This window comes from Sus scrofa, chromosome 2 (assembly GCF_054392235.1).
Source record: "Sus scrofa isolate SSC_HxYL_T2T_F1_AM1 chromosome 2, Sscrofa_HxYL_maternal_Yorkshire_Landrace_v2.0, whole genome shotgun sequence".
Lineage (NCBI taxonomy): Eukaryota > Metazoa > Chordata > Mammalia > Artiodactyla > Suidae > Sus > Sus scrofa.
In genome coordinates, this window is record NC_139384.1 from 115,640,105 (window position 1) to 115,666,698 (window position 26,594).

Sequence of the window (26,594 nt, forward strand, 5' to 3'; positions counted from 1 at the left end):
TTACATGTAAGCATATTCATATTATTTATAACAGCAGAATTAACCCCTATTCAAGTCAATAATATTTAATATTATTCAAATATTTACCTAAATGTCAAAATTTTTAAAATTACATGGGCCTTTCCCTGCCAATTTTAATTCATAGAAATGACTTTGTTTCTATATTTCTCAAGTGTCTAGGGTGACTATTACTCAGGTTTAAAAACCCAGGAGATGGTAAATAGACTTGAATAATAGAGATGCATACAAGTCTCCAATACTACTAAAAGATTGGGCTAAAAATAGCAACACTGGAGTTCCCATTGTGGCTTAGTGGTTAACGAACCCAGCTTGTGTTCATGATGATGTGGGTTTGATCGCTGGCCTCGCTCAATGGGTTAAGGATCTAGCTTGTGGTGCAGGTCGCAGACATGGCTCTGATCCTATGTTGCTGTGGCGTAGGCTGGCAGCTGCAGCTCTGATTAGACCTCCTAGCCTGGAAACTTCCATATGCCACAGGTACGGCCCCAAAAATATCAAAAATCCAAAAAAAAAAGGCAACACAAAAAGTTTGGTAATGCTGGCGATTTACAGAATAAAGCATTTCTGGGAAAGACATCAAAATAATGAAAAAAAGTACAGTTGATATGTCAAGTGCTGTTTTAGGTGCTGGGGACAGAGCAGTTAACTAACATAAAGGCCCTGCCATGGTGGAACTTACATTTTAGGGAAGAGACAGTCAGTGACAAATGAAAAAAAAAATAATAATGTTAAGTATTAGAAGAAAAAGACAAAGAATGTAAATAAGGGCAGAATACTAATTTACAGACCTTGAGGTGACATTAACCTGAAACCTAAATTAAAGTGAGGAAACGAACTTTGTGCAAATCAGGGATTAAAAACATTCTTTTTTTTTTTTTTTTTTTTTTTTTTTGTCTTTTTGCTATTTCTTGGGCCGCTCCCGCGGCATATGGAGGTTCCCAGGTTAGGGGTCGAATCGGAGCTGTAGCCACCGGCCTACGCCAGACCCACAGCAACGAGGGATCCGAGCTGCGTCTGAGACCTACACCACAGCTCATGGCAACGCCGGACCCTTAACCCACTGAACAAGGGCAGGGACCGAACCCGCAACCTCATGGTTGGTTCCTAGTCGGATTCGTTAACCACTGCGCCACGACGGGAACTCCAGGGATTAAAAACATTCTTAATAGAGCAAACAATGATCTAATGACCTGAAAGTATCCTTAGATGTATTCTAAAAACAAAGGAGTAATGATAGGCAAAATGAACAGAAGTTGCTGGGGTGGAGGGATTAGAGAGCTTTGAATGCTGAGTCCATTCATCAAAAATTATGGAACATTTGGAATTTTACTGTCATTGGTTGGTAAGACGAGTCAGGTTATACTATTTTAAAATTAGATACCTATTAGATATCTTAATGGAGATGACTTCAGGGGAGTGGTTGAAGCTGAAGATACTCAGCACAGAAATGAAAAGAGAAGAAGAACAGTTAAAGCTGTTGAAACAGAGAAGAGATATCAAATGTCGTATAATAACAATTCCATAGGGATTCCAGAAGGTAAAAAGAACTGGGCAAAGAAAATAAGTAAATAATAAAACAACACACAACACCTAGATTTAGCAAAGTGAAACTGCACACTGGCAGAAGCAAAGCAGAGATTTTAAAAGTAAAAAGAGGAGTTCCTGTCATGGCTGAGCAGTAATGAACCTAGTATCCATGAGGGTGCGGGTTTGATCCCTGGCCTTGCTCAGGGGGTAGGGGATCCTGAGTTGCCATGAACTATGGTGTAGGTTGCAGATGTGGTTTGGATCCCCTGTTGCTGTGGCTGTGGTGCAGGCTGGCAACTGCAGCTCCAATACGACCCCTAGCCTGGGAACTCGCATATGCCACAGGTGCCGCCCTAAAAAGACAACCAAATAAATAAAAGCTTTAAAAAGAGGAAAAACCAACTAACATATGCCAGTTCAGTTCCACAGCTCATTTTACAGATTGGAAACCTAATGGCAGACTAAAAGAATGAAATTACAATTGCCAACATTTCTGCATGTAAAGTATGTAAATTATCAATGCCATCGATATCCTTAGCTCTTTTAATGGAATCATTATGATCTAGGGAGTTTCTTGAGACTCTTTATACCTCTTCAATTTAATATTTAGATCAAAACTCTAACATAGAGAAGGACATGGAATTGAATTTGAGTATCTCATTCATTTGGGAGTTTGAACTACCAATTCCATTTCAAATAATGGTTGGGTAACTTTTTTTTTTTTGAAACTGAAGGACAAGGTGGCTAACGGCCTTTTACAATAGCACATGAGGCCCCACTGGAGAACTTGTGTAGATACTTGGAAAAATCTGAAAAGTATTTTTTTCATTCTACTTTACCAAGTGATCTCATCTTTCATTAACAGAGATAATATTTCCCGTATTGAGGTCTTTCCTTACAAAGAATCCAAAGATTTTCTGTAATAAAATCAACCTAAGTTCTTAGAAAAAACAAAATTATCATAAAGCATCCTGCAAAATCACTTACTCTAGTCATTTCCAGGAGCTATTAAGTTCTTAAAAAATGAAAAAAATTAGCATAAAGCATTCTGCAAAATCACTTTTATAGTCATTTCCAGGAGGAAGTATAATTTCAGTTGAATTGTTTCCTTTTAAATATTGAAAATACACCTCGAGTTTTAGCAGTTTTCATATGAAGATGTTGCACTATAGCCTAGTTGCTTCCTTTTAAACATGTTTCCCCATCACAAATCTTGCATAAAGTGCTGCAATAATTAATATGTATTAATTTTGTATTTTCATTTTAAAGTTTTATTAGTTGACTTAAAATGTCAAATTCTGCTGTACAGCAAAATGACCCAGCCATACACATATACATTCTTCTCATATTACCTTCTATCATGTTCTATCATTTAAAAATTTTTCATGTTATAGTTGATTTACAGTGTTCTTTGTATTTTTAAATTTTCCTCAATTTAAATATCTGTTTTGATAGAGGTATCTTTGTTAATATGCTTAAATTTATCAATTCAGAAACCCTGTAAAAGATTTTTTTTGCGTTTTTTTTTTTGCTAAGTAATGAACTACTCAAAATTTTAACAATTAAGCCACATTTACCAGTTCACATTTAAATTGTTTCTGATGAAGCTGGGAAAGTCCAGGGGAAAAAAAATTCCATACTTAATGATTAGTTACTTTTTCAAATCCTCCCACCTTAAAAATTCATAATCCAATGATCATTTTTCTAGTCAGAAACAGTAATGTACTGCAAAGACAGAATTATGCCATTTACCCTTTGTGCATATTCTTGATAAATCTCAAGGAAATGAAATCTCTAAATCAACATATAATCAATCTACACAACCCTTTCATTAAGTACAAAAACAGATCACAAAAGGAAAATTATACATGTAAACTGTTTTATGCAACTGTAAAGGTTCTAATTTTATTAAGCCCAATCACTCTGAAATTAATGAATGAATCATCCACACTCCAGTTCTCCAGTCTGAAAATTAGTTTCTGACATATCCTAAACAAAGAGTATTTTCTTTATATGCAAACAGGCCATTGCTTTTAGTAAGAATCATTTATTGTATATTATTAGGGTGAAGGGTTAATTGATACAGTACTCTCATCCTTGAGAAATTAAACACAAATGGATAAAAATAGCAAATCAGAAGGAGCACGTAAAAAGACGAAAATTAAGCATATTTTATAGAGAAGGTTTTCCTGTTATAGCTATGTACTAAAGTTCTTCTCCATTGTGTCTTTAAAATAACTTATGGCTTGTTCCTTTTCTATGTAATGGCTGATTCTTACAAATAATAAATAATATCAATTGATAAATGTTACATATTTAGATTTTTCATTCAACTCAGCAAATTTGTTGGCTGAAATATTTAAACGTAGCATTGTTAAAGTTAGAGCCCATTCCATTGTCTCAAAAAATGTAATACTGTTCTATGAAATTTTCACAATAGGATATAATGCAAATATCCCAGCTACAAAGTGATGAGCTAAAAATGCCAACCCTAATCTGTTTGCTGGGTTAATGATTATGACTTTATTAAGCATTATAATTTTTTAATAAATGCTATCTTGTGTAATAAAAAACCATTTTTTACTAATAGTGGAAAAAGTGAAAGGCTTAAAAAATGTATACCAACACTAAATTGTTTCATCACTTTTACATTTAATTATAATTAGATATTTAAAAATTGAGTTATTCTTCATGTTATCTGACATACCAGGATGTAGTCTTTACATTCAGGGTAACTAATAAAAGAGGAATCATTGCTTTAAAAAAAAAAGGTGGGAGGGGATAAAGAAGCTTTGTTTTGTACACATAGTGTAAATTTTAGACCTAACTAGATAAAAGGAAAATATTAAAAAATACATCTATGGACAAATTTCTGTACATCACTCCCATAGCTCAAGAGACATTTAAGAATATTATAGGAATATATCAATACACTCTTATATTTATCAAAGTTAAGGTTCAAATTTGTTACATTACAGAAAACATATGTATGCCGCATGATTAAAAAATTCCCACTGAGTATATCAAAATAAAAATCTGTAAATAAATATAAGGCATTCTAAAATAATATCTGCAGGGAAAAAAAAAGAATCCAACAAAGATTTCTATGATCTAAATTTTACTTCATAGATTTAAATGGTCTTCAAAATAGATTTAGTGGTAGTGCTACACATTAGCTCTCCAACTGCTTACCAAAATATCCTTTTCTGGAAACTAAATGTTACTACTTAAAAAAAAAAAAGCTAAGTGCTTGAGGGAATAAGAATGCAGCAGAAAATTACAGGAGCCCACATATCCTTTTTCTTAAATTTAATTTGTCATATATAAGGTTTTTATATACAATCAGTGTGCACTGTAACAGTTTTTATTAAAAGTCAATCAAGTTTATCTAAAATGTTACCTGGCTGCATAGCACATTTGACATTATTGCCCACATGAAAAGGAAAACAAATGGATTTACAATAACTTTTGGCCGTTTGGATTCTGAAAGTGTTCATACACCTACCCTTTTAAACCAAATGCATCTGAAAAGGTTTCCAGAGCATGCAGTTTAGATTTTTACATATCTCACCATTTTGTCACTACATACACAATATTTTGACTTAAAAAAGGGAGAAAAAGGAAATAACATGTATCTAATAAAAGTCAATATAAAAAGGACTAATGGAATTAAGTGGCCCCTTTCCCCATTTTTTACATTCTAAATAATGATTCCATCAAGACAAATCATTAAAAAGTGTTATTACACTGATATATATTTTTTAAATGATAAGAAGGCCTGAGTTGGTAGGGAAAGGAACAGTCAAAAAAAGCCTGAGAAGGGGAAGGAAATAAGGAAAGCTCATTTAATCCATTTACAATAATTTACAGCCATTGTTTGTGTGTGTAAAAAGGCATAATAATCACAAACAGGAAATTCCTGGCTATTTTACAGATATAAGTACAGAATTTAAATATTCAAGCTTGTGATGAAAAGCGGCAAGGTGGTCGCAGTGTACAATGTAAACAAGTAGCTTTGGAAAGTGAACAAAGTCCTTGAGTGTGTTTTCTTTATTAAGAAAAGACTCTCTTTCATTCCTTCCTGAAACATGATCACAGGTCAGAGTAAAGTTCATATACAAACATAATTTAAATGGAGGTCAGTCTAAAATCACTGACTTAAAAACAGTTTTTATCCAGCCTATATGGAAGGGCAGTGTTGAGGTCCCTGTAATAGTAAACATTTTCCATTTCTTTAAAAAAGAAAAAAAAAAAAAGTACTACAATATTTGTAGTACAGTGCAGCATAATCCTTAAATATAAAAATATTTTCTCTTCTGTTTGGATAATAGACCTTGCATCCTGGAAAGAAGTAACAATACTGCTACTGATAGAAGATCTGTTTATATCTTTCAAGTCATGTAAGGCAATTACTGTGTTGGTTTATGATATATGGCTAAAAGAAAAATCCAGAAAGACAGTATCAGTTTTTGTTATGTTTTCCGACTACTCCAGGTATGCTCAGGTGTATTTTTGTGTTCAATTGAGTGTTCAAAGGGAGATCTGGAGCCATAAGGAGACCTCTGATCTAGTGGTGATCTAGGGCCACTACTGGAAGCTCTGTGGTCCATTTGCCAATCTGAATGATACCTATAATCCCTGGAAGATTTATGGTGTGTATATTCAGAACTTGACCGATGGTCTGAATGTAACCGATGATCTGAATGAGAACGATGATCAGAATGAGTTCTGTCTTTTAAACTTCCTTCCAAACTGGACCTGTGGTCTCTACTCCTGTGATCATCCAGTTTTCTGTGTTTCTCTCTATCACTGTAATATCTAATAGAAGAGAGAAATTAGAAATTTTAAATTAATAGTGCAAAATAAATGTTTCCAAACAAATAAAATCTTACTAAAAATAAAATACTTTAAAGCATACAAAATTAATTGTATACAAATTCAGTACTTCATCACAAAAATTCATAAGTGATCTTAAAAATCACTAGAAACAACTTTGCATGCCCTTGGAAAAACTACTCATAAAACTAAAGTGAACCATACAAAGCAGTTCAGATAGCATCTAATGTCACATCCCCATTTTAGATTGGTTGCTACTGTTTATTCTATGCATCATTTCTATTAATGCAACTTAACTATCTGAAACTTGGAATTAAGATAACTACATCCACCTAGAATATCCTTGAAATAAGAGCCTTTTATGAGACTGTAAGTAGGAAAAAATAAAAACCTCTAAGACAGTCTATGAAATAATTTATAAAGGACTTTTCATTGGTTGCTGATGCCTATTAAAAGCTTCCTTAATTTGATTGGTTAAATAGTAATACTTTATATACAAATCATTATTGTGAAACTTACTCTATACATAAATGTTGCAGTTTGCTAAAAAATATTTATGGCAGCTTAATGAAAAATAATCTCTAAAACATGTGCATTTTCAAATAAACCAAACATAATTTAATGGGTTTTGGTTCACAAAAGGTCCTTATTATAAACAATATAAACTATGTTACATAAGTTTGTGAAATTACAAATATTTATCACTATAGATACGGCCGATCCTTTTCATTGCATGCCCTCTTCTAATTTTAAGAGTCACTCTACAATTGATATGTTTATAGTGTTGCAGTGCTTCTCAGAAACAATTACTGCAATGAATACAACTAAAATAAAAAAATTTTTTTTTTACTATACTCTTCTCAGTACTTTTATTTGGCATGGAATGCAGAATTCCTGACCACCACATTTCAGCCATAGTCCATCAAGCTTTTATTTTTCCTATTCTATTTTGAAGAGTATCTAAGCCAATATTCTCCAATATTCTCATTTTATTTTCTTTACTTATAAACAAAACCTTTATTTTACAAAAGACTTGTTTTGATTACTTGAATGCTGAATTGGCTGATAAAGTCAAATACAACAAAATTTTTAAAAGACACGAATAAGCAAAATTACAAAACTGTTAAGTATACCTGCTGTCTTGCTTGTAGTGATCCCAATCACGATGATCTTTACCATTACTAAAGGAAGAATAGGGTCTTTTCCTAGAGTCACTCTTTTTATAAGAATCTCCCTGATGTCGGTCTTTATGGTGATCATGATACTGAGATAAGTGTCGATCGGATGAATAACTGTCCCTGCTGCTATCATCATGATTTGTATTGTCTTTTAATCTTTCCACATCTGTTAGATAAAAGGATCCAACTTTTGTTAATGACTTAAAAAAAAAAAAAACAAAAAACCCATGGTAAACCAAGTAATGTCACTGCTAGATTATAAGAACTCCTGTTTTAACTCCAACCAGCAAAATCAGTTCCCAAATACAGTTTAAGCATTTAGAAATGGTCTATAAATGCCAGACTAAGGCTTACAAACCAGTCACTTTAAAGTTAAGGCCTGTTTCTGGAGTTCTCTTTTGGCTCAGTGGTTAACAAATTTGACGAAGAACCATGAGATTTGAGGGTTCAATCCCTGGCCTTGCTCAGTGGGTTAAGGATCTGGCGTTACCGAGGCTGAGATCTGGCGTTGCTGGGGCTGTGGCGTAGGGCGGCAACTACAGCTCCGATTAGACCCCTAGCCTGGGAACCTCCATATGCCACGGTATGGCCCTAGAAAAGACAAAAAAATAAATAAATAAATAAAGTTAAGGCCTATTATTTCCTTCTCAAACTATGCTTTTTGATTCTTGAACAGAAAGAATACATTATTATTCCAAATAATATTTTTTAAAAATATATTCAATAATTACCCTATAATTTCTAGAAACTGGTAACAAGTTGATTTATGGAAAAGCGCCTAAATAAGCTAAAAAGGATTAAGATACTTGATTTAGTAATGTGGCATCTTCTAAAACAACCTCCCTCAAAACAGCCCAATTTTCAAACTTAATTTACAAAACAATTTAGTTAAGACTGACTTACCTGGATTTCTAATGACTTGAGTATTCAAGTTGCTGTTCTGGTCATTATTTTGCTAAAATAAATGCACATATATATAAGAATCTTTTAAATGGCTTCAAAACCTCTTATAAAATAGGAAAAAGAAAATCTTGATGCTGATAAGAAATGAGAATGTATGTGGAATTCCCATCGTGGCTCAGCAGAAACGAGCCTGACTAGCATCCAAGAGGACACAGGTTCGATCCCTGGCCTCACCTCACTCAGTGAGTTAAGAATATGGGGTTGCTGTCAGCTGTGGTGTAGGTCGTAGATGTGGCTTGGATCCTGCGTTGCCGTGGCATGGGTGAGTGGCTACAGCTGATTCAACCCCTAACCTGGGAACCTCCATTTACCACAGGTGCAGCCCTAAAAAGACAACCCCCCCAAAAAAAAAATTAGAATGTATAAATGTACCATTTGCAGATATTTTTAAAAATCATGAACTATTTATCCCATGGCTTTTCAAATAATTAGATTTTGAACTGATACATCTTTTTTACACCGTATAGCATCAGAGGGTCTTATTACTGGTGTTATTAACCTTGACTGCTTGTTTAAGTGGTGTGAAGCAGCCTCTAAAATTGCTTCTCTACAAAGTGATTGTTTTTCTTTGTAATCAATAATCATCTCGGAGGAGATACTTATGCCATGATCTTGTTTTCCTGCCCATTAATTTTTTTAGCTTCCTTACCTATAATAATTTTTACTGTGGTAATTTAATGGTGATTTTCTATTTCCCTCATTCCTTCTATATTTATTAACTGAATTCTTCCGTATGGAAAACTATTTTAATAACATAAATTTTTAAAAAGATGAATTAATTTACCTGAGATTCCTGCCGTTTTTTAATAGCATGCTTATATAATTTATGTAATTTTCTTGCATCAAACTCAGTAAACTTCGATACAAAAATCCACAGGTTTCTAGAAGACAAGGCAAATTAATTTGGTGGGAAAAATATATTGAGCTTTTAATGGAATCCATTTCCTCCCTAGACTAGAAACACACATACACACATCTTAGCCCTCCACAGAACAGTCTAAGGAAATCATTTCTAGCATTTTTTTTTTTAAACTTCAAGGTTATGAAGAAACATATGCATAAGATTTCAAATAAAACTATAAACTTTTACTTCTCTTCCAAACGCCTTTTCTTCATAATTTTTGGAGTGAAAAGTAGTAATCAACCCTAATTTGAAACCAAGGAGAGTAAACTTACAAATCAGGAAAGGCCTCATATTATGGTTCAGATTAGATATAAGAGGAATAAAGCATTTTAGTAGTCTGAGTAAAGATACCATCAGATAACATGGGTTAAGCTTGTGAAAGAACAGTCCTGAGTAACACATTAAAAAGCAAGTGTCATTTAATAACTGTAATGTAATGATCATGAGAGTAACATGATTAGACACTATAAACCAAGGACAGCATTGTGTCTTTAGGCTTCTTTTCCCATCTCAGGGTTGTGATTAGTAATTGATCACAGTAATGCTTCATGATAAATTCAAATGAAGCCTCTGAATCTTTCTCAACACAGCTACCTCAGAAGATACTAAAAATCACCGACCCTTGAGTTGAAATCTACCTGCCATCACTGAAATAGTAACAGCTTCATATATTTACAAATTTTTCTTGAACCACTAGCTTTTCAGTAGGTATGTTAAACTAAGATTTTGAATCTTGCTTATGTAAACAGAGTAAAGAAATTACTAATTTGTCAATGATGGAAGTGAACCATCTAACATCAACATCTTTACTGAGTCAAGAAATAAGATTTTAAAAGATTTAAAAAATTTTTTAGCAAAACTGTGAATGACTTCCCAAAAGAAAGCCATCTTTCAGTGTTATTAATGGAAGTAAGAAGGTCTAAGAAAGCAAAAATTCTTAGCTAGAAAATAACTTTTTCAGGCAGAAATATATAGAAGCACTTAATTTGGGAGTTCCTGCTGTGGTGCCGTGTGTTAAGAATCCAACTTCAGTGGCTTCAGTCACAGCCTACGTACAGGTTAGATCTTGGCCTGGTGCAGTGGGTTAAAGGATCCACAGCTTTAGCTCAGATTCAATCCCTGGCCCAGGTACTTCATATGCCATGGGGCAGCCAAAAAAGAACCCTTCCCCCACCGCAAAAAAAAAAAAAAAAAAAAAAACTTATAAAGGACTTAAAGGTCTTTGTTTATAGATGATTGTACTGGGGGCTCATAGGTATTGGTGATTGTTCAAGGTCACAACGCCAAATCCTAGCCAACATGGGAACTAAGCATGTCTTATGATGCAACTCCAGTCAACACTGCATGTCATTATAGGCACGTGACTTCAGGCTCTTCTTAGACATTCATGACTTAGTTTCTTTTGACATTTTAAGAGCTTAGTTTCAATTTTTTTCAAAAACCTAGTGATCATGATCAACTTCTTATCTCCTCTTTCTAAAACAGGTCCTGGTTCAGTTTAAGAAGAAAGGAGACAAGGATAGATTTTTCTTTATGGTCTTTTTAGGGCTGCACCCATGGCATATGGAAGTTCCCTGGCTAGGGGTCAAATCGGAGCTATGGCTTCTGGCCTACACAACAGCCACAGCAATGAGGGATCTGAGCTTTGTCTGTGACCCACACCACAGCTCACAGCAATGCCGGATCCTTAACCCACTGAGCAAAGCCAGGGATCGAACACTGTTCTGATGGATACTAGTCAGGTTTGTTACTGCTGAGCCACAATGGAAACTCCCAAGGAAAGATTTTTTAACTTTAGTGTAATCGTGTCTCCTTCAGAAATGTCATTCAAGTTTTTTGTTTTCATAACCAGCTGTACTGCATAGAGCAAATCAATAAGCTAATAAACTGGTATCAGTGACTGAGTTGTGCTCATTTTATTTTTTTCCTAACCTGTCTAGTAGTCTGGATTAACAGTGATCTGGATTTGGCAATCCTTAAGTGATTAGTATAGTAGGAGGTAGCTCAGATATATAATTTTAAGATCAGTTGTGTTGCTCTTCTAAAATGAAGGGGAAGAGAGAAGTCTGCATTTTACACTGCTTGAGGATATCGAATTTTTACAAGGCTTTACCATTATACATAGAAGACAAATTGGTAAATTTATGTAACAATTGGTATACCAACCTCTGGAGATATTATTGAGAATAATTTGGTGAACTGTAGAGATTTTTAAAAATAAAATGCAATCTGAATTATAATCAGCTTTCACTATTTAAAGGCAGGCACGCCACTTGTAATTTATCATGATGCACACTTAATATTTAAAAAGCTTTAATGTCAGAAGAAAAAAAAGTGAAAATCATCATCAGGTTACCTCCTCAATGCAGAAGTAGACAAATAAATGGTTACAAAAATTACAAATCTAACACTTCCTGAAAAACACATCACTTACTTCCTCCACTGCTTGATCTGTTCAGGATTTGTATACTCTTTCAGACATTCAGTGATATGGTCTCCAATTTTTATTAAGCACTGTCTAGTATGTTCCAGTTGTTCTCTTTCTGAAAGGCCTTTCTCAGGCCTATCAAGTTGCTTCAAAGCTGCTTTGACAGGTCTCATTCTTTCTTTACACTTTAAAATGGGAAAATGAGAACATAAACACATGTATTAAAAACATGAATTCAACAAAGATCTACATCTTTCAATAATACTTATATACATTCATTTGATGCTCAAATAAGCATTAAATCTTACCCATATCTCTTAAATATCAAGGGTTTGTCCCTCAGATTTTATTCAGAAAGCACAGCTTTCCATTACCATTTAACAGCAGTCTTTGTATAAGTAAAAGCCTTGGATTTTACTTACTTCTTATAAAAAAGGTTATTTTTACATTAATCCTCACCATTCTGAGCAGTCTTAAACACAGACTGTTAAAATATTTCAGAGTATAACTTATCCTATATTGACTAGAATATAGAATAAAAAATATATATATAATGGCAAAGCTATTTTTAAATATATAAAAGCAATACATACTAACAAAGTCATTAAAATTGATTGATATAGCTACAACCATAAATTGCCTATTCTTCTAAATCTCTGGGACAAAACAAAGTAGCTAATGATGAATTGGCTACTCCCACATTTTGAGTAGTCGGGGAGGTGAGGGTGGTTGACAGGAGGCAATCTTCTCCTTGGCCTACATATCACTGGCATGCTAATAATAGGAACTCATACCAAAGCTTGTACCACACTCAACTAATGTCCAATTTGTATAATTAAAACTATAATCTTACACCAAACCAAAATAAAAATATTACTGAAAAAGCAAACTGCAGATAAATTTTACTGTATATAAATGCAAAAACCAACTTTAAAATTTACAGTAATTATATCCATGAGTAACAAGTTGGGTTAAGTTTCAGGAATTTAAGGCTAGATCAACTACAGACAATAAATACATTTATTTAATCCTACACCACTATATGAAAAAGGAAATCCTCACATCACTGCCATGAAGAGCCTTCTTATTATCAATTATGTACATATCTATATTCTAATGTGTGAATTTGAGTACTTTATTCTGTTTTATTGACCTATTTGTTCAAATCAGTTAGGATACTTTCCATCTTTTATCAGGAATAATTTAAATAACACTGGAAGTTCCTGGGCCAGGGACAGAACCTATGACGCAACAGTCACCTGAGCCATAGCAGTGACATGGCCAGATCCTTTAACCTGAACAACATGGGAACTCCTTAATGTCCTTTTTTAAAGGGGAAGCCTTTAATTTCCTTCCTAATTTTTAGTCTAACTTATATCTGTTCTCTACAATTCCTTATTCAATTTTGGTAGTTTACATTCTGCTAGAAAACAATTTATTCAACATATATGCTGAGCATATACTATATTCTAGGTGTAGTTTTAGACAACAACAAATGGAGCAGTAAATAAAACGGAGACCTTGCTTTTATGGAACCTGTATTCTAGAAGGAGAATAGAACCAATAAATAAACAAAACACAGTGTGTATTAGATAGGGACAACTATGGTAAAAGAATAATAATACATCACAGAAAAGTGGGAGTAGCAATAGTCATATCAGACAAATTAATAGAAAGAAAAAGCATGGAACGTTCTACCTTATTTAAGATTTCAGAGAAGGGTGATGTTCGAGCAGGTATTTAAAAAAATTAAGGCATAAACCATTTCGAGTGTAAGGAAGAGCAAGTAAAACTGTCCTATACTTGTTTGACATGTTCAATGAACAGTATAAATTTCAGTGTGGCTGGAACCAAGTAAGTGAAGCAAGCAGCAGAGATGATGAGAGTAAACCAGATGTAGTGTCTTTTAGGCTACTCTTAATGAATCTATCCAAAATGAGGGAAATCTGAGGGGTTTAAACAGAAAAGTAACATGGGGTGACTTTATTATCCCTATAATAATCATGCTCTGGTTGCTGTGTGGAGTACAAACTGAGGTATGAAAGGGTACAGGGTGAGATGGCAAGGACAGAAGCAGTGAGAACAGCTATGAAACTATTGACATAATCTAGGAAAGAGATGACTGTGACTGGAACCAGTGTGTTAGAGCCAATATGACTGCTCACTGAATGTGACTGGAGGAAAAGGAACTGATAACTAATATCTATGTTAAGGTCAAGGCCTGAAGATGGGAATTGGAGCAATGATAACTAATATTTATAAAGCACTTACTAGGTACTAGAGACTTCTTTAAATGCACCTGATCTGATTCTGACAATAAACCTTCACAATATTATTCACTCTATTTTATAGAAAAATAAATTGAAGCTTAGAATGAACATCTGCGAAACTCAGCTTTGACCTCAAACACTATACTCTTTCTTGACTTCTAAATTATACTGCTATTTAAGAAGACAAATCATTAAGACACAAGAAAATTAAGAGACTTAGCTAGATGAGGCAAACATGTCAAGGAAAATGATGATGGAGAAAAGACTAGTAAATTTCTTAATAAAGCTATTCCATAATAAAGTTTACATATGAAGAAAATCCTAATCATATAAGCTTAGAAAATCGGGCTCTGGAGTTCATGTTTAAAATGACTCCATTATTCCTTTCTATAATACAAGGGACTTTAAAGTCATTTATGAAGGTTAATGGAAAAGAAATTCATGCACTGGGCACAGAGAAAATTTTCCATTTCACTGGTTATATGAACAAGTTAGATGGCTAAGGAGGAAATGTGGGCATAGAACAGGAAGAGGTATAATTTCACCTAACTCAGTTAAGGAGTAAGTAATGTAGGGGAGGCAGTTTTGAAAAGTTCAGTGTTTCCCCTCATCACCTCCCCACTACTTCCGCCCAACACAGAGTAGGTTAAAAAAAAAAAAAAAAAAAAAAAAATCGAAGAAAATAGGGAGAGGCTAGATTAAGATCTAGGCTATAAACAGAAAGGTTAGCCTTAAATGTTGCTAAAGAACTGCAACATGTGAACCTGGAAAAAAGATAAAAATGAAAAGTCAAGAAGTAAGATAAATGTGTGCTCAAGTAATTAAGATGGAAGACAGGAGCTGGAGCAGCGAACTTTGGAATGTCCCCAATATTCAAATATCTGAGGGATGCCAACGGTCAAAAGTGAGGACAAGAAAACTGTGGTAGCAATTACTTTATTTAAGAAAGAGCATGAAAAACATCTGAAACTATATTAGGGCATGTCATGGAATCAGTAGGAAATGAATAAATGAATTTTCAACCTTAGTCAATTTTCTCTAGCCAGTATACAATAGCAGAAAATGGGATAAAAAGGAGAGCTGGGATCAAGGAGAATATAATAGGTCAAACACAAATATAATTTTAGAAGGTGAAAATTTCCACCTTTCAGGTATAGCATTTGATTATTATCAGTGATAAAACTGATTTAAGATTACATCCATAAGATGTAATGGATCCAGTAAATAAACCCTTTGGAGAAAGGCCACGATAAAGTCTCCCTGACTTTGATTCGCTTTATGTTTTGATGAACATAAAAGCATGGTAGCATGTTAAACCAGTATATTTTAGACCAGTGTTACTCAAAGTACGGCCTATGAACCTGTGCCAGTCTACAAGATACACACAGTAAATTTAGAAACCTTTATATCAATTTGACAGTGGAAATTTATACCTACTGAATATTATACTACTACACCGGGGCTTATATTTTGTATTCTTTTTTTTCCTTATTTTAATTTTTATTTCCTATTTTATTTTCTGTAAAAGATTAGAAAAGAAGGGAGTGCTTCACTGTAAATAAGAAGCACTGTTACATGGATAAGAGGATTAGGAATCGAAAAGTTTAAAATTCTAAAGGTGGAAGAAAAAAGTTCACTTAAAGTATTCCCTAAACACCTCTTCTTAAAGTCTAATGTATGAATAAGTTTTTACAGACTTATTTATTTTGTCTTTTTGTGACGTACCCACAGCATATGGAAGGTCTCATATTAAGGATCATACTGGACCTGCAGCTGCCAGCCTATGCCACAGCCACAGCAACACGGGATCCAAGCCACTTCTGCAACCTACACAATAGCAATGCCTGATCCTTAACCCACTGAGCGAGGCCAGGGATCAAACCTGCATCCTCATGGATACTAGTCAGGTTTATTACCACAGAGCCATGACAGGAACTCCTCCAGTTTTATTTTAAATTAAAGATACCTTTCAAAATTTAAATCTATTGCTTTTGTCAATCTTAACTATATAGTACCATCAAATTCAAACACATTCCTAAATTTAAAGCTTTAAAAGAAGATAAATGTTATATGGATTGTTACCAATAACCAAAACTCTACTACTTACAATGCTGAATGTTTTCTGATCCAGCTCTTCAGATTCTTCAGATATGGGAACCGGTTCACCACTTGCAGTGATATGAACTGGAGCATCTGACAATGAAGATTTCTTAGACCTTTCCTTGCTCTCAGATTTAGATTCGTTCAACTGATGAAGCAGAGAAAATAAAACAAAAACCCAACAACAAAGGCAAAATGATTAACACTTCCAGAAGACAATTACTGTCTCATTTTACTCCATAAAGTTTATTTACACTTAGGATTCTTATCTATTTTTTCTTTCCCCCAATATTATTTGAGGGAACCAAAAATACAGCTACTTGGTAACATTGCTCATTAGGTAAGTAATCTAACAGAATTCAAACCTGTTTTTTTCCTCTACTAGAGACCCATATGTATTTTTAAAGAACTGTTATTGTGACTAATTGGGCAATTTATTTTCCTAAAATGTAAATATGCTAATTGTGTCACTTCCTAAATTTTATATTATTATTTGCATACCTTTTCTTCCTTTATGTCTTTTTCTTTTTGTATAGCTTCTTTTACTTTGTTTTCTCTTTTCTCTTTAAAATCTTTTTCCTTTATATCTTTCTTATCCTCTTTTTCTTTTATCTCCCTTTTAAGTTCTCTTTTATTTTCCTTTTCTTTTGCTTCCCTCTTTTCTTCTGGTTCCTTCTTTATACAAACATCTGGCTCAGGTTTCTCTTCACTGTCTCTTTCTGTTTTAATTTTTTTATTTGGATGTTTCACAGAAGTGATCTCATCCTGAAAAGTGCAAGTATGGCCAATGTATTACTAACCAATTCTTGACAAAGACTAGTTTCTTTTCTTTGATGACTATGGACTGCATGTATGCAGATTCTGAGAGAAATAACCCAGAATCCCATTAGTAATGATACACGCAATATTTACCTTCCTATAAATAAGGTAAGCCAGTCCCACTCAAAATTCATAATAAAATTAAAGGAGACAGAATGTCATTCAATGGCAAATGTTTGAAAAGGAAGGACCTTTGCTCTATTCCTCTAGTGATATATAATATTCTACTGGATGGGTAGAATTCTGTTCTGTAAATGAGACTATGAAATGAACTATAAAAAAGAACTTCAGTATCTAAAATTTCAAGCCTTAGTACATATTTTAAATGTAAAGCATACTAAAAACATGCCATATTCTCTTTCTATATAACAGGTTGCTTTTCAAAAACATAGTCTTACCTTATCATCATCTTCGTCAGACTTTTCTGAGGGCAAGGGAGAAGAATCACTTTTTATTTCCTCTTTTACTTTTATAGACTTCATTGCTTTATTCTTCTTAGCTCTTGCTTTTCGCCTCTTTGAACCTCCCTAAAAATAATTATTTTTATTCTAACCAACCCCATAGATTCCATTTAAAAACCCCCAAATTCCTAAACATTAAATTATAAAGCTAAAATAACACATATTCCTAGCCAATCCTTTATCTATTGGCAATAAGCTATACCAATCTTAGAAAGTTGTATCAACAAAAGTAATATAACTTAATGAATCAAATTCAAATTAATGTGAATAAATGCTAACTACAGTTAATGACTCCTTTAAAAATCGAATAGAAATAGAAAAAAGTTTTGTTCGCCTTCCTAAATTATTATTATGGTCATTAAATTTGATACTGCCAGAGATAGCATTAGAAATTATTTCTAAGAGTACACAGGTAGCTACTGACACTGTGTCATAAGTAAACTTTTAAAAGTTGCCTAAGTATCCAATTATCTCTCTTTTAGTGTCTTTTTTCCTACTTGGAGACCCTACCCTAATAAAAAAGCTCAGTGATCTTTAGCGCTATTCCTTAAGGTGCCCAATGTCTTCAAATAAAGCAGTAATGGAGGGGGAGTTCCTGCCATGGCTCAGTGGGTTAAGGATCAGGCACTGCTGTGAGCTGTGGTGTAGGTTGCACACATAGCTTGTATCCTACATGGCTGTGGCTGTGGCATAGGCCAGTGGCTGCAGCTCCAATTCAACCCCTAGCCTGGGAACTTCCATATGTTGCAGGTGCAGCCCTAGGAAGCAAAAAAACTTAACCTCACCACCCCCCCACAAAACAGTAATGAAGGCCTGACCTCTTAAAAAGTACTCCACTCCAAATAAGTTGTGCTCATTCTCTCTAAATACTAGAAAACAGATTCCATTTCTGAAAATGTGACTCACTAGAGTTTAATATGAACGCTCACATTGTTTAAGGCAAAATATTAACATATTCAAATAAAGCTACTAAGTTACAGAAAAATACACTTATAAGCCCATATTATCCACAGGTGTCAAGGATGATTACTAAAATAAACTTCTTAATCGAAAGTAAACTGCTCTTAAGCACTGTATTTTATTTAACTTACTGCACCAGAAAGTCTCTGAGCTTCTTTTCTTGCAAGATCTTTACTAAGTAATTTGATGAGGTAGTCTGCACGTGTCTGTAACTGTTTTGCTTGTGGTTTTTTATCAGGATCATCTGGAAGAATCTGAAAAGCAATTTTTCATTCTGTCTTTAACAAATAACATGAAAAATAATAATTATCTAGGAAGTACTTATTTTAAAAATATGCATAATTCACTAACAATTACAAGTCTTGAAATTTGTGGGAATAAACAACTTAGAATGCAAAATACATTTTTTTATACCTCTGCTGGAGACAAAGATTTAACTTCCCTGGGAATGAATTCTAAATACATGAGAAAAATAACCCTCTCTATTCAAAATGAGACTACAAAGTATGAGGTTAGAAATTTCTTTCAAATATATAATGATGTATTAGCATCCAGTGTTATTAAACATTATAGTATTCTTAGATTTCCTTCTTTTCTCAATAGTATAATTAACTATAAAGTATACAAAAATTCTCAGAATACAAAGAATCATCTATCCAGAAGATGATTCAAAGAATGCACTGTGAGGAAACTTTTACAGTGAAAATATGAACTACTTAAATTTTGCCTTACAATTGGTTGCAAATTACAAATATCTAAATGGGAACCTTCTTCCATGAAGAAGCAAAGTATAACTTAAATGATAAAAAGAGGGCCATGCTTTCGATGTTTTCCATTCTAAGCAAAGAAATGATTATAGGTAGTGTGATAGCATCACATCATCAAAAATTCTAAACATGATATATATGATTTTACAATCCCATTTTTTTTTTGGCTACAACCACAGCATAAGGAAGTTGCCGGGCCAGGGATCAAATCCAAGCCACAGTTGCATCAATACCAGATCCTTAACCCACTGCACTGGGTCAGGGATTGAACTTGTGCCACCAAAGAGACAAGGCTAGATCCTTAACTCGCTGTGCCACAGCGGGAACTCTTCCTTTTTCGCTCTTGAATAATACAGTTTATGACTAAATAAGAGGTTTACTTTTAACTTGATACTATGAAGAAAAATATACCTATGTCTTAATAACAAAAATCTAATTTCAGAGTAAAGGAAAAATCTTAGAGACCATTTAAATTCAATCCCTTCATGAAAACCAGATTCCAAAGAAGCCAAGGACACACAGATAGCTAGAGCCGCGGTTTCCTGACTCCCAGTTGAGTTTATTTGTAATATAATTTAAAAGCAAAAATTCAATTTAACATCAATGGTCAACAGAATCAAGAAATACTTAAGTACCTTGTGTGTCAGACTGAGGTCAGGATCCATTTTTATCATTTCCCAGCTTCCATAGCCATATTCGTAGATACCAATTAACAAATTGGAATCATCTTCTTTGCCCCAGTCTATATCAAAATGAGCTGCCTTTGTGTGGCATGGGATGGTGTACCTAGCATTAAAGTTGATAACCACTGTCAAATTTATGTTTTTTAAAAATTAATTTTGAAAAACATTTGAGTCATTAGATCTTCAAAGTACTATACTTTAAAAAACATTTGATTCAAAGTGGCCAATGGCATAAAAATAGTATAATTCATATCTGAATTATTGAATAACAAATATTTTGCAATGGAAAAAGTAAACTCACTGTTTTCTTTCTTCTGGATCTGAAGGAATGGATTTGTGCAATGGTATTAATTCTTCTTCATGGGAGATGACTAGCTTGGCATTCACCTGTACGCCTGATATTCGGAATGTTGGACCCTTAACTTTTCCAAGTCTGCCACCTTAATTTAATTGAAAAGGTGTATTAAAAAGTATAAAAATGTAATTCTACAAAATACAAAGCAATATATGCTATTACTTACATTAGTAAGCATTACTTGTGTACTTGTAAGTATTACTTATTTATTGTTACGGGGAGGCCTGCTGGTAAACCTTCAATTTCACTCTCGGATTTTTCAATACATAATAGTGATTAACAGAATTCACAAAAAGCATTTCACATACTTATCAAATGCACTAGATACATCAATCTTTTAATACTGTGGGGCTTTCTATAAGAGTTCTAGTATGATTTTTCTCAGTACATCAAATTACTGAATCCTATCTCAATATTTTTCTTCTTAGCCATGCCCACGGCATACTGAAGTTCCCAGGCCAGGGATCGAACCTACACCACAGCAGTGATAACACTGGATCCTTAACCTGCTGAGCCATCCTGGAACTCCTAAATATTTTTATTTAGATAAATGACTTGCAATAAGTATAATGAAGTAACAATGCCCCGAGCAATAACACAAATGAATACTTACAATATTTCATCTATACTAAAAATACAGTATAACTAACAATACTTCCTGATGTTACCTCTCAGACAGAAATATACCAGGTAGACTGATTATACTGCCTTCAATAATTCAATTCTGTTCTCCATCTCCTATTACCCAGAAATGGCACTGATTTGTTCTATAAAACATCTTTTAATACTGATGAAAAGATAACTTAAGATATAATACCTATCTCAGTAAAAGCATATTTTGAAACTTACATTTACTTCTCTCTAAATCACTTTCATTTTAATATTACCTGTTCGTTCTGTTCCTGAAGAATTGTCCTTTAAAGCTTTAATGCAACCATTATGTACCAATTCTCCTAGTCGTCTGAGATCTGTCTCTGACTTATCAACTAATTCAGCATCTCGAGCAATTGCATCTAATCTGTAATAAAATAATACAATCTTTAGGCAAATATGCAGAATAAAGTGGAGCCATTTTATTGTAAGAGCAAAGTTCTATAATTTTTTATTACTATACACTGAGTAGATAATGTGAACAAGATTAATATTAAAATATTTTGTCATCATCTAAAATAATTATGTACTTATTTTATTGTAGCTTCATATAAAACATCTCAAAAATTTTGGGGAGAAAAATAGAATTACACCACTCTAGCAGAATTTTGCCATAACAAAGGACAAAAAACATTCAAATCACCAACAATTATTTAGGATAACTGATAACTTAAATAATACCAGTCTTAAAGGCAGAGGCTTATTTACCAACTCAACTTCTCTAAGGATGAATCTAGTATTTTATGCTATTTTATAAGTTTGTGAAGAAAAGCTAAGAAAAAAACATTAGAAATGTACCTTACAATATAAAAATGCAAGTATTTTACAGACCATGCAGTTTATAAAAAACTTCATTTGTAAAGTTTTAGAGACTAAAGTACCAAAATGCTTTAAAAAATTCTATTTAAAATTTGCTTTCTACATAATAGTTTGCTTTCTTTATAAATACCTGTTACAGCAAATTTAATGTAGCCAAACTGAATATTAGTGTAAATAAAGCTGACAGCATGTAACACACATTCTGTAATTCTACTGAGAATGACAAATGTATTTACCTTTCCAGAGGGCCACCAAATTTCTTATAACTCTTGATAAACCTAACAGAAAATAATTGTTTGATTTAAATGTGGGCTTCACTAGTCGTTAAAAAATACACAGAATAAGCTTATACTTGTTAGTGTAAAAATTAATTCAAGGCACTATTACTAACAGAATGAATAAACTATGCTAGAATCAATAATATTAAAACATTAAGATACACCAAGTAAGACACATTTTAACACCAGGATGATGTTTAGAAACCAATATAAATAAAACAATAGAAGCTAAATTTTATTTTACAAATTACTTTATTATTTTCACAAAACAAAAAAGGTTCAAGGCTACCAGAGGAAGTGTCTCCAGAATTATTATTCATATTACACCTCCTTACACTTCAGTGTTACTTTATTATTTTCACAAAACAAAAAAGGTTCAAGGCTACCAGAGGAAGTGTCTCCAGAATTATTATTCATATTACACCTCCTTACACTTCAGTGTTGATAAAAGTTTACTGAATATAGTTTTGATTCAGATGATGGTATTATACCAACAATGGAAAAATACTTATTACTTAAGAACAAAGCTACCCAAGTGGTTGATGGATGAGAGAAAATATCCAGGAAAAGTAGAAGATGAAATGCCTCTTCAACTAAAGGCAGAAAGTCCAGCAAATCAAGTGGTCATAAAAGTAACCTAAATGAAATCTAACAATATATTTAGTTTTCTGGTAGGAAAAATAAGAACTTTAATCAGTCAGGTCTATGATTTATAAGAGTTACAATGGCTTGAAAGAAAAAAACTCAAAATACAGTAACAACCTTTCACAAATTTCATAAGCAAAAATAATACATAAACAAAGTAAGCTGTTATCTCATTCCCCTTAAATAAATTATCTGCATATATAAACACTTTTCCTTTTTTTTTTTCTTTTTCTTTTTAGGGCCATACCTGCGGCATATGGAAGTTCCCAGGCTAGGGGTTAAAATGGAGCTACAGCTGCTGGCCTACACCACAGCCACAGGAATGCAAGATCTGAGTCTGTCTGTGACCTACACCACAGCTCATGGCAACACCGGATCCTTAACCAACTGAATAAGGCCAGGGATTGAACCTGCATCCTCATGGATACTAGTCGAATTCATTTCTAAGCCACGACAGTAACTCCTAAATATTTTGAAAGGAAACTAAAATTTATCCTGCATGGCCAATCTTACTTACTATTTGGACATACAAGAAATACTTCTAACACTTATTTTCAAAAAGTCAATCACCTCAGTGTAAAAAAACTAGAAAAATATGGAACTAAGTTACTCTCACATAAAAACAGTGTAATGTTGGGAGTCATGAATGCAGTGAGAATTTTTAATAATTTGATATATTGAAATATACATTCATTATTCAAAAAGGCCACTATTCTGAATCAGGTTAATAAAACCAAAATAATTTAGCAGTCTAAATAGAGTAACAATAAATAAATAGCACGTAAAGATTAGATGCTAAACATGTTTTTCCTCATAGTTATAATGAACAACCAAAAGCAGAACCACCCAGTCCCTACACAATTATATATTTCACTTCTCTAAAACTTCTATCTTAATCTTTAAAAATTACAAAATTTCTATATTTTAATTTCACCCTCTACTAAAAGCAAGTAAAATGGTCTTATGTCATCTTACCGCCGAATTTCTGCATCACTAAATCCTTTAATATTTTCCCGAGGGATAGTTCGTGGTCTTCCACGTTTCTTTGGCCTTTTCCTTTCTGAGATCGAATCGCTATCAGATCCAGAGTATCTCCTATTTCTGCTGCGCCTCCCTTCACTTCCATTGAAGCTAATCTGGAATTTGAAAACAAAATTCTTCCTAAGCTAAGATAAAATAGGCTTCTATTTTAAGAGCAAAAAAAAAATTTATAAAAGATTGACAAAATTAACATGTATAAAAAACATTATAAATAAAAACCAAACTAAAGAGAAAATACAGCATGTTAAGGACAAAGAGTTATTAATAAGTAACAATGCAATGCAATTCTTTTTCTAATTCATCAACTTGACCAATAACCAAGCAATAATAGCCAATATTGGTAATGGTATAGAAAAATGTTCAAATTTCTCTAGTGGCTATTTAAAAAGGAAAAGGGCAATCTGGCAGTATTATATCAAAAACCTTAAAAATTATCATTCTGCTGACCCAGAAACATAATTCCTAAGCATTTTTCCTGGCATCAGAAATGTAAACAGGGAGTTCCTGTTGTGGCTCAGTGGTTAACAAATCCGACTAGGAACATGAGATTGCGGGGTTCAATCCCTGGCCTTGCTCAGTGGGTTAAGGATCCAGCGTTGCCGTGGGCTGTGGCGTAGGTCACAGACGTGGCTCGGATCTGGCACTGCTGTGGCTCTGGTGTAGGTGGCGGCTACAGCTCTGATTGGACCCCTAGCCTGGAAACCTCCATATGCCACACCTAGAAAAGGCAAAAAGACAAAAAAAAAAAAAAAAAAAGACAAAAAAAATGAAATGTAAACTAACACTGACCAATAAAGTCATTTTTATCAAAAAAGTAAAAACACATAAGTTGCAAACAACCTAAATGTTCACCCAACATATTGTCCTTGAGGATGCAGGTTTGAACCCTGGCCTCATTTAGTGGGTTAAGGATTCAGCATTGCCAGGAGCTGTGTTGTAGGTTACAGATGTGGCTCAGTACTGGTGTTGCTGTGACGCAGACCAGCAGCTGTAGCTCCAATTCGACCTCTAGCCTGGGAACTTCTATATGCTGCAGGTACGGCAGTAAAAAGAAAAAAAAACTTGGCAAGAAAATTCTGGCAGTGAGTAAATTACTATTTTTATTATCTTGTCTTTTTAGGGCTGCACCTGCGGCATATGGAAGTTCCCAGGCCAGGGGTCAACTTGGAGTTGCAGCTGCCAGCTTACACCACAGCCATGGCAATGCCTGATCCTTAACCCACTGAGAGAGGCCAAGGATCAAACCTACATCCTCATGGAAATTAGGTTCATTAGCACTGAGCCATAACAGGAACTCCTGGCAATGAATAAATTAGATAATATATTTTAAAAAATACTAGACAAATAACCTATACAATAGAAAGCTGAGATGCCATTAACAATTTTGTAGAATAATTAACATTATATAATGTCAAAAAGGAAGCAATTTCTAAATTAGTATGATTCCAATTAAACCTGGCAAATGATAAGTATTTAAAAAAATTGGGAATATGTACATAAATCCCTATACACCACAATAATATTACTACTATGACATATCTGAGTAAACAGATGTGTCATTTTTTTTCCTCTTCTTCTAAAAGCTACTAATTAGGTTGGTAAGATTTTTTAAAAGAAAAAAGTACCAAGTGAATACATATAAAAACACATTTGTAATATTAATTCTTTAACAGACATTTCAAAACATTTTTCTGCAAGTCTTTGAAGTTCTTCCAAAGTTCTAAAAGTCTAATATGCTGAGAGCTGATGGAAAATCAATGACGCATTTTTCTGTTGTTTTTAGAGCCTAACCCGAGGCTTATGGAAGTTCCCAGGCTAGGGGTCAAATTGGAGCTGCAGCTGCCTGCCTACACACCATAGCAATGCAGGATCCTGAGCTGTGTCTGCAACCTACATGGCAGCTTGCTGCAACACTAACAAGACAACCTCAACACCAACAAGAACACTGTGTCAGGCTCTTAACCCTCTGAGTCACAACAGGAACATCCTCAATGACAACATTCTTACTCATTCTAACTTTCCTTTAGCCTCTCACTAGATCTAATATAATGAATGCTTCTCAGGCATTATAAAAAGAAACCCTTATGGGTTTGCAGAAATAAACACAAATAAGAAACTAAGTATACTGTCAATCTCAGGCCAAACACAAATTACCTGGCTCCATTTCTGCCTGGGGTGAAGAAAGTTGGTAGGTTGCTCCCACCCTAACAAACCTAACATACAAAACTATAACTTTCATTAAACACATAAAAATCACAAGGCTATCTATTAGTTTAAAATATAAGAAAATACAGCAGATTACAAGAAGAGAAGGGACTCAAACACTGGCTTGCTTGTGAAGAACATGAACAGTAGATAAAAGCAGTTAAGGGGAAAGTCAGCTAATATTTGCTAGAGACTAAGAGTTGACTCCCATGAGAGCAGAGGATCCCTGGGAACCAAAGACACAGGGAGAACCTGCACCCACTCTCAGATGCTTTACCACAACCTCCATCAGCCTCCACCAGGAGCTTATGAGAAAGACTGGAAGCATGGCTGGAGATTAGAGAAAGGCCTGGAAAAAGAGAGCAGTCATCTTTGAGGGGACAGGCAGGAAACCTCATCAGATTCTCCTCACCTACTGAACTGACAACACAGAAGACCTAGTATGGTTGTAGCAAAAGAAAAAAAAACTAGACTAGGGTGGGGCATTTTTAAGGAAATATTAAAAAAAACACAATAATCAAGACAAATAATCTTGCAAAGCAATAGTATTCTAAAAAATGGAAGTTAATGCCAAGAGTTCTAACATTAAGTTTTTCGTTTTGCCACAGGACTCAATGTAGCTTGGCATGGCACAGTTGCTATTATTTAAAAATATAACATTTTGTTCATCTGGACCATAAAAT

General features: G+C 33.8%; 1 protein-coding gene across 4 annotated transcripts in view; it reads right to left on the minus strand.

Moving 5' to 3' along the window:
- Positions 1–3,579: 3,579 nt before the first annotated feature.
- The window catches only part of CHD1 (chromodomain helicase DNA binding protein 1), an 82,315-nt gene continuing 59,300 nt past the window's right edge, over positions 3,580–26,594 (minus strand). Inside the window, exons 24-37 of one of the 4 annotated variants that reach the window (XM_021085397.2) lie at positions 23,641–23,801; positions 21,979–22,020; positions 21,160–21,290; positions 20,219–20,357; positions 19,870–20,020; positions 18,599–18,721; positions 17,445–17,573; positions 16,729–16,992; positions 16,235–16,375; positions 11,864–12,042; positions 9,310–9,406; positions 8,466–8,517; positions 7,518–7,728; positions 3,580–6,366 (exon numbers count right to left, since the gene is read on the minus strand). In XM_021085397.2, coding sequence (XP_020941056.2) covers positions 6,021–6,366; positions 7,518–7,728; positions 8,466–8,517; positions 9,310–9,406; positions 11,864–12,042; positions 16,235–16,375; positions 16,729–16,992; positions 17,445–17,573; positions 18,599–18,721; positions 19,870–20,020; positions 20,219–20,357; positions 21,160–21,290; positions 21,979–22,020; positions 23,641–23,801 — 2,166 coding nt within the window. In that variant the 3' untranslated portion in view covers positions 3,580–6,020. Of the gene's footprint in view, positions 6,367–7,517; positions 7,729–8,465; positions 8,518–9,309; positions 9,407–11,863; positions 12,043–16,234; positions 16,376–16,728; positions 16,993–17,444; positions 17,574–18,598; positions 18,722–19,869; positions 20,021–20,218; positions 20,358–21,159; positions 21,291–21,978; positions 22,348–22,368; positions 23,802–26,594 lie in introns of those variants that run through there. The other 3 variants (XM_021085400.2, XR_014838417.1, XR_014838418.1) reach the window with 3 other exon arrangements.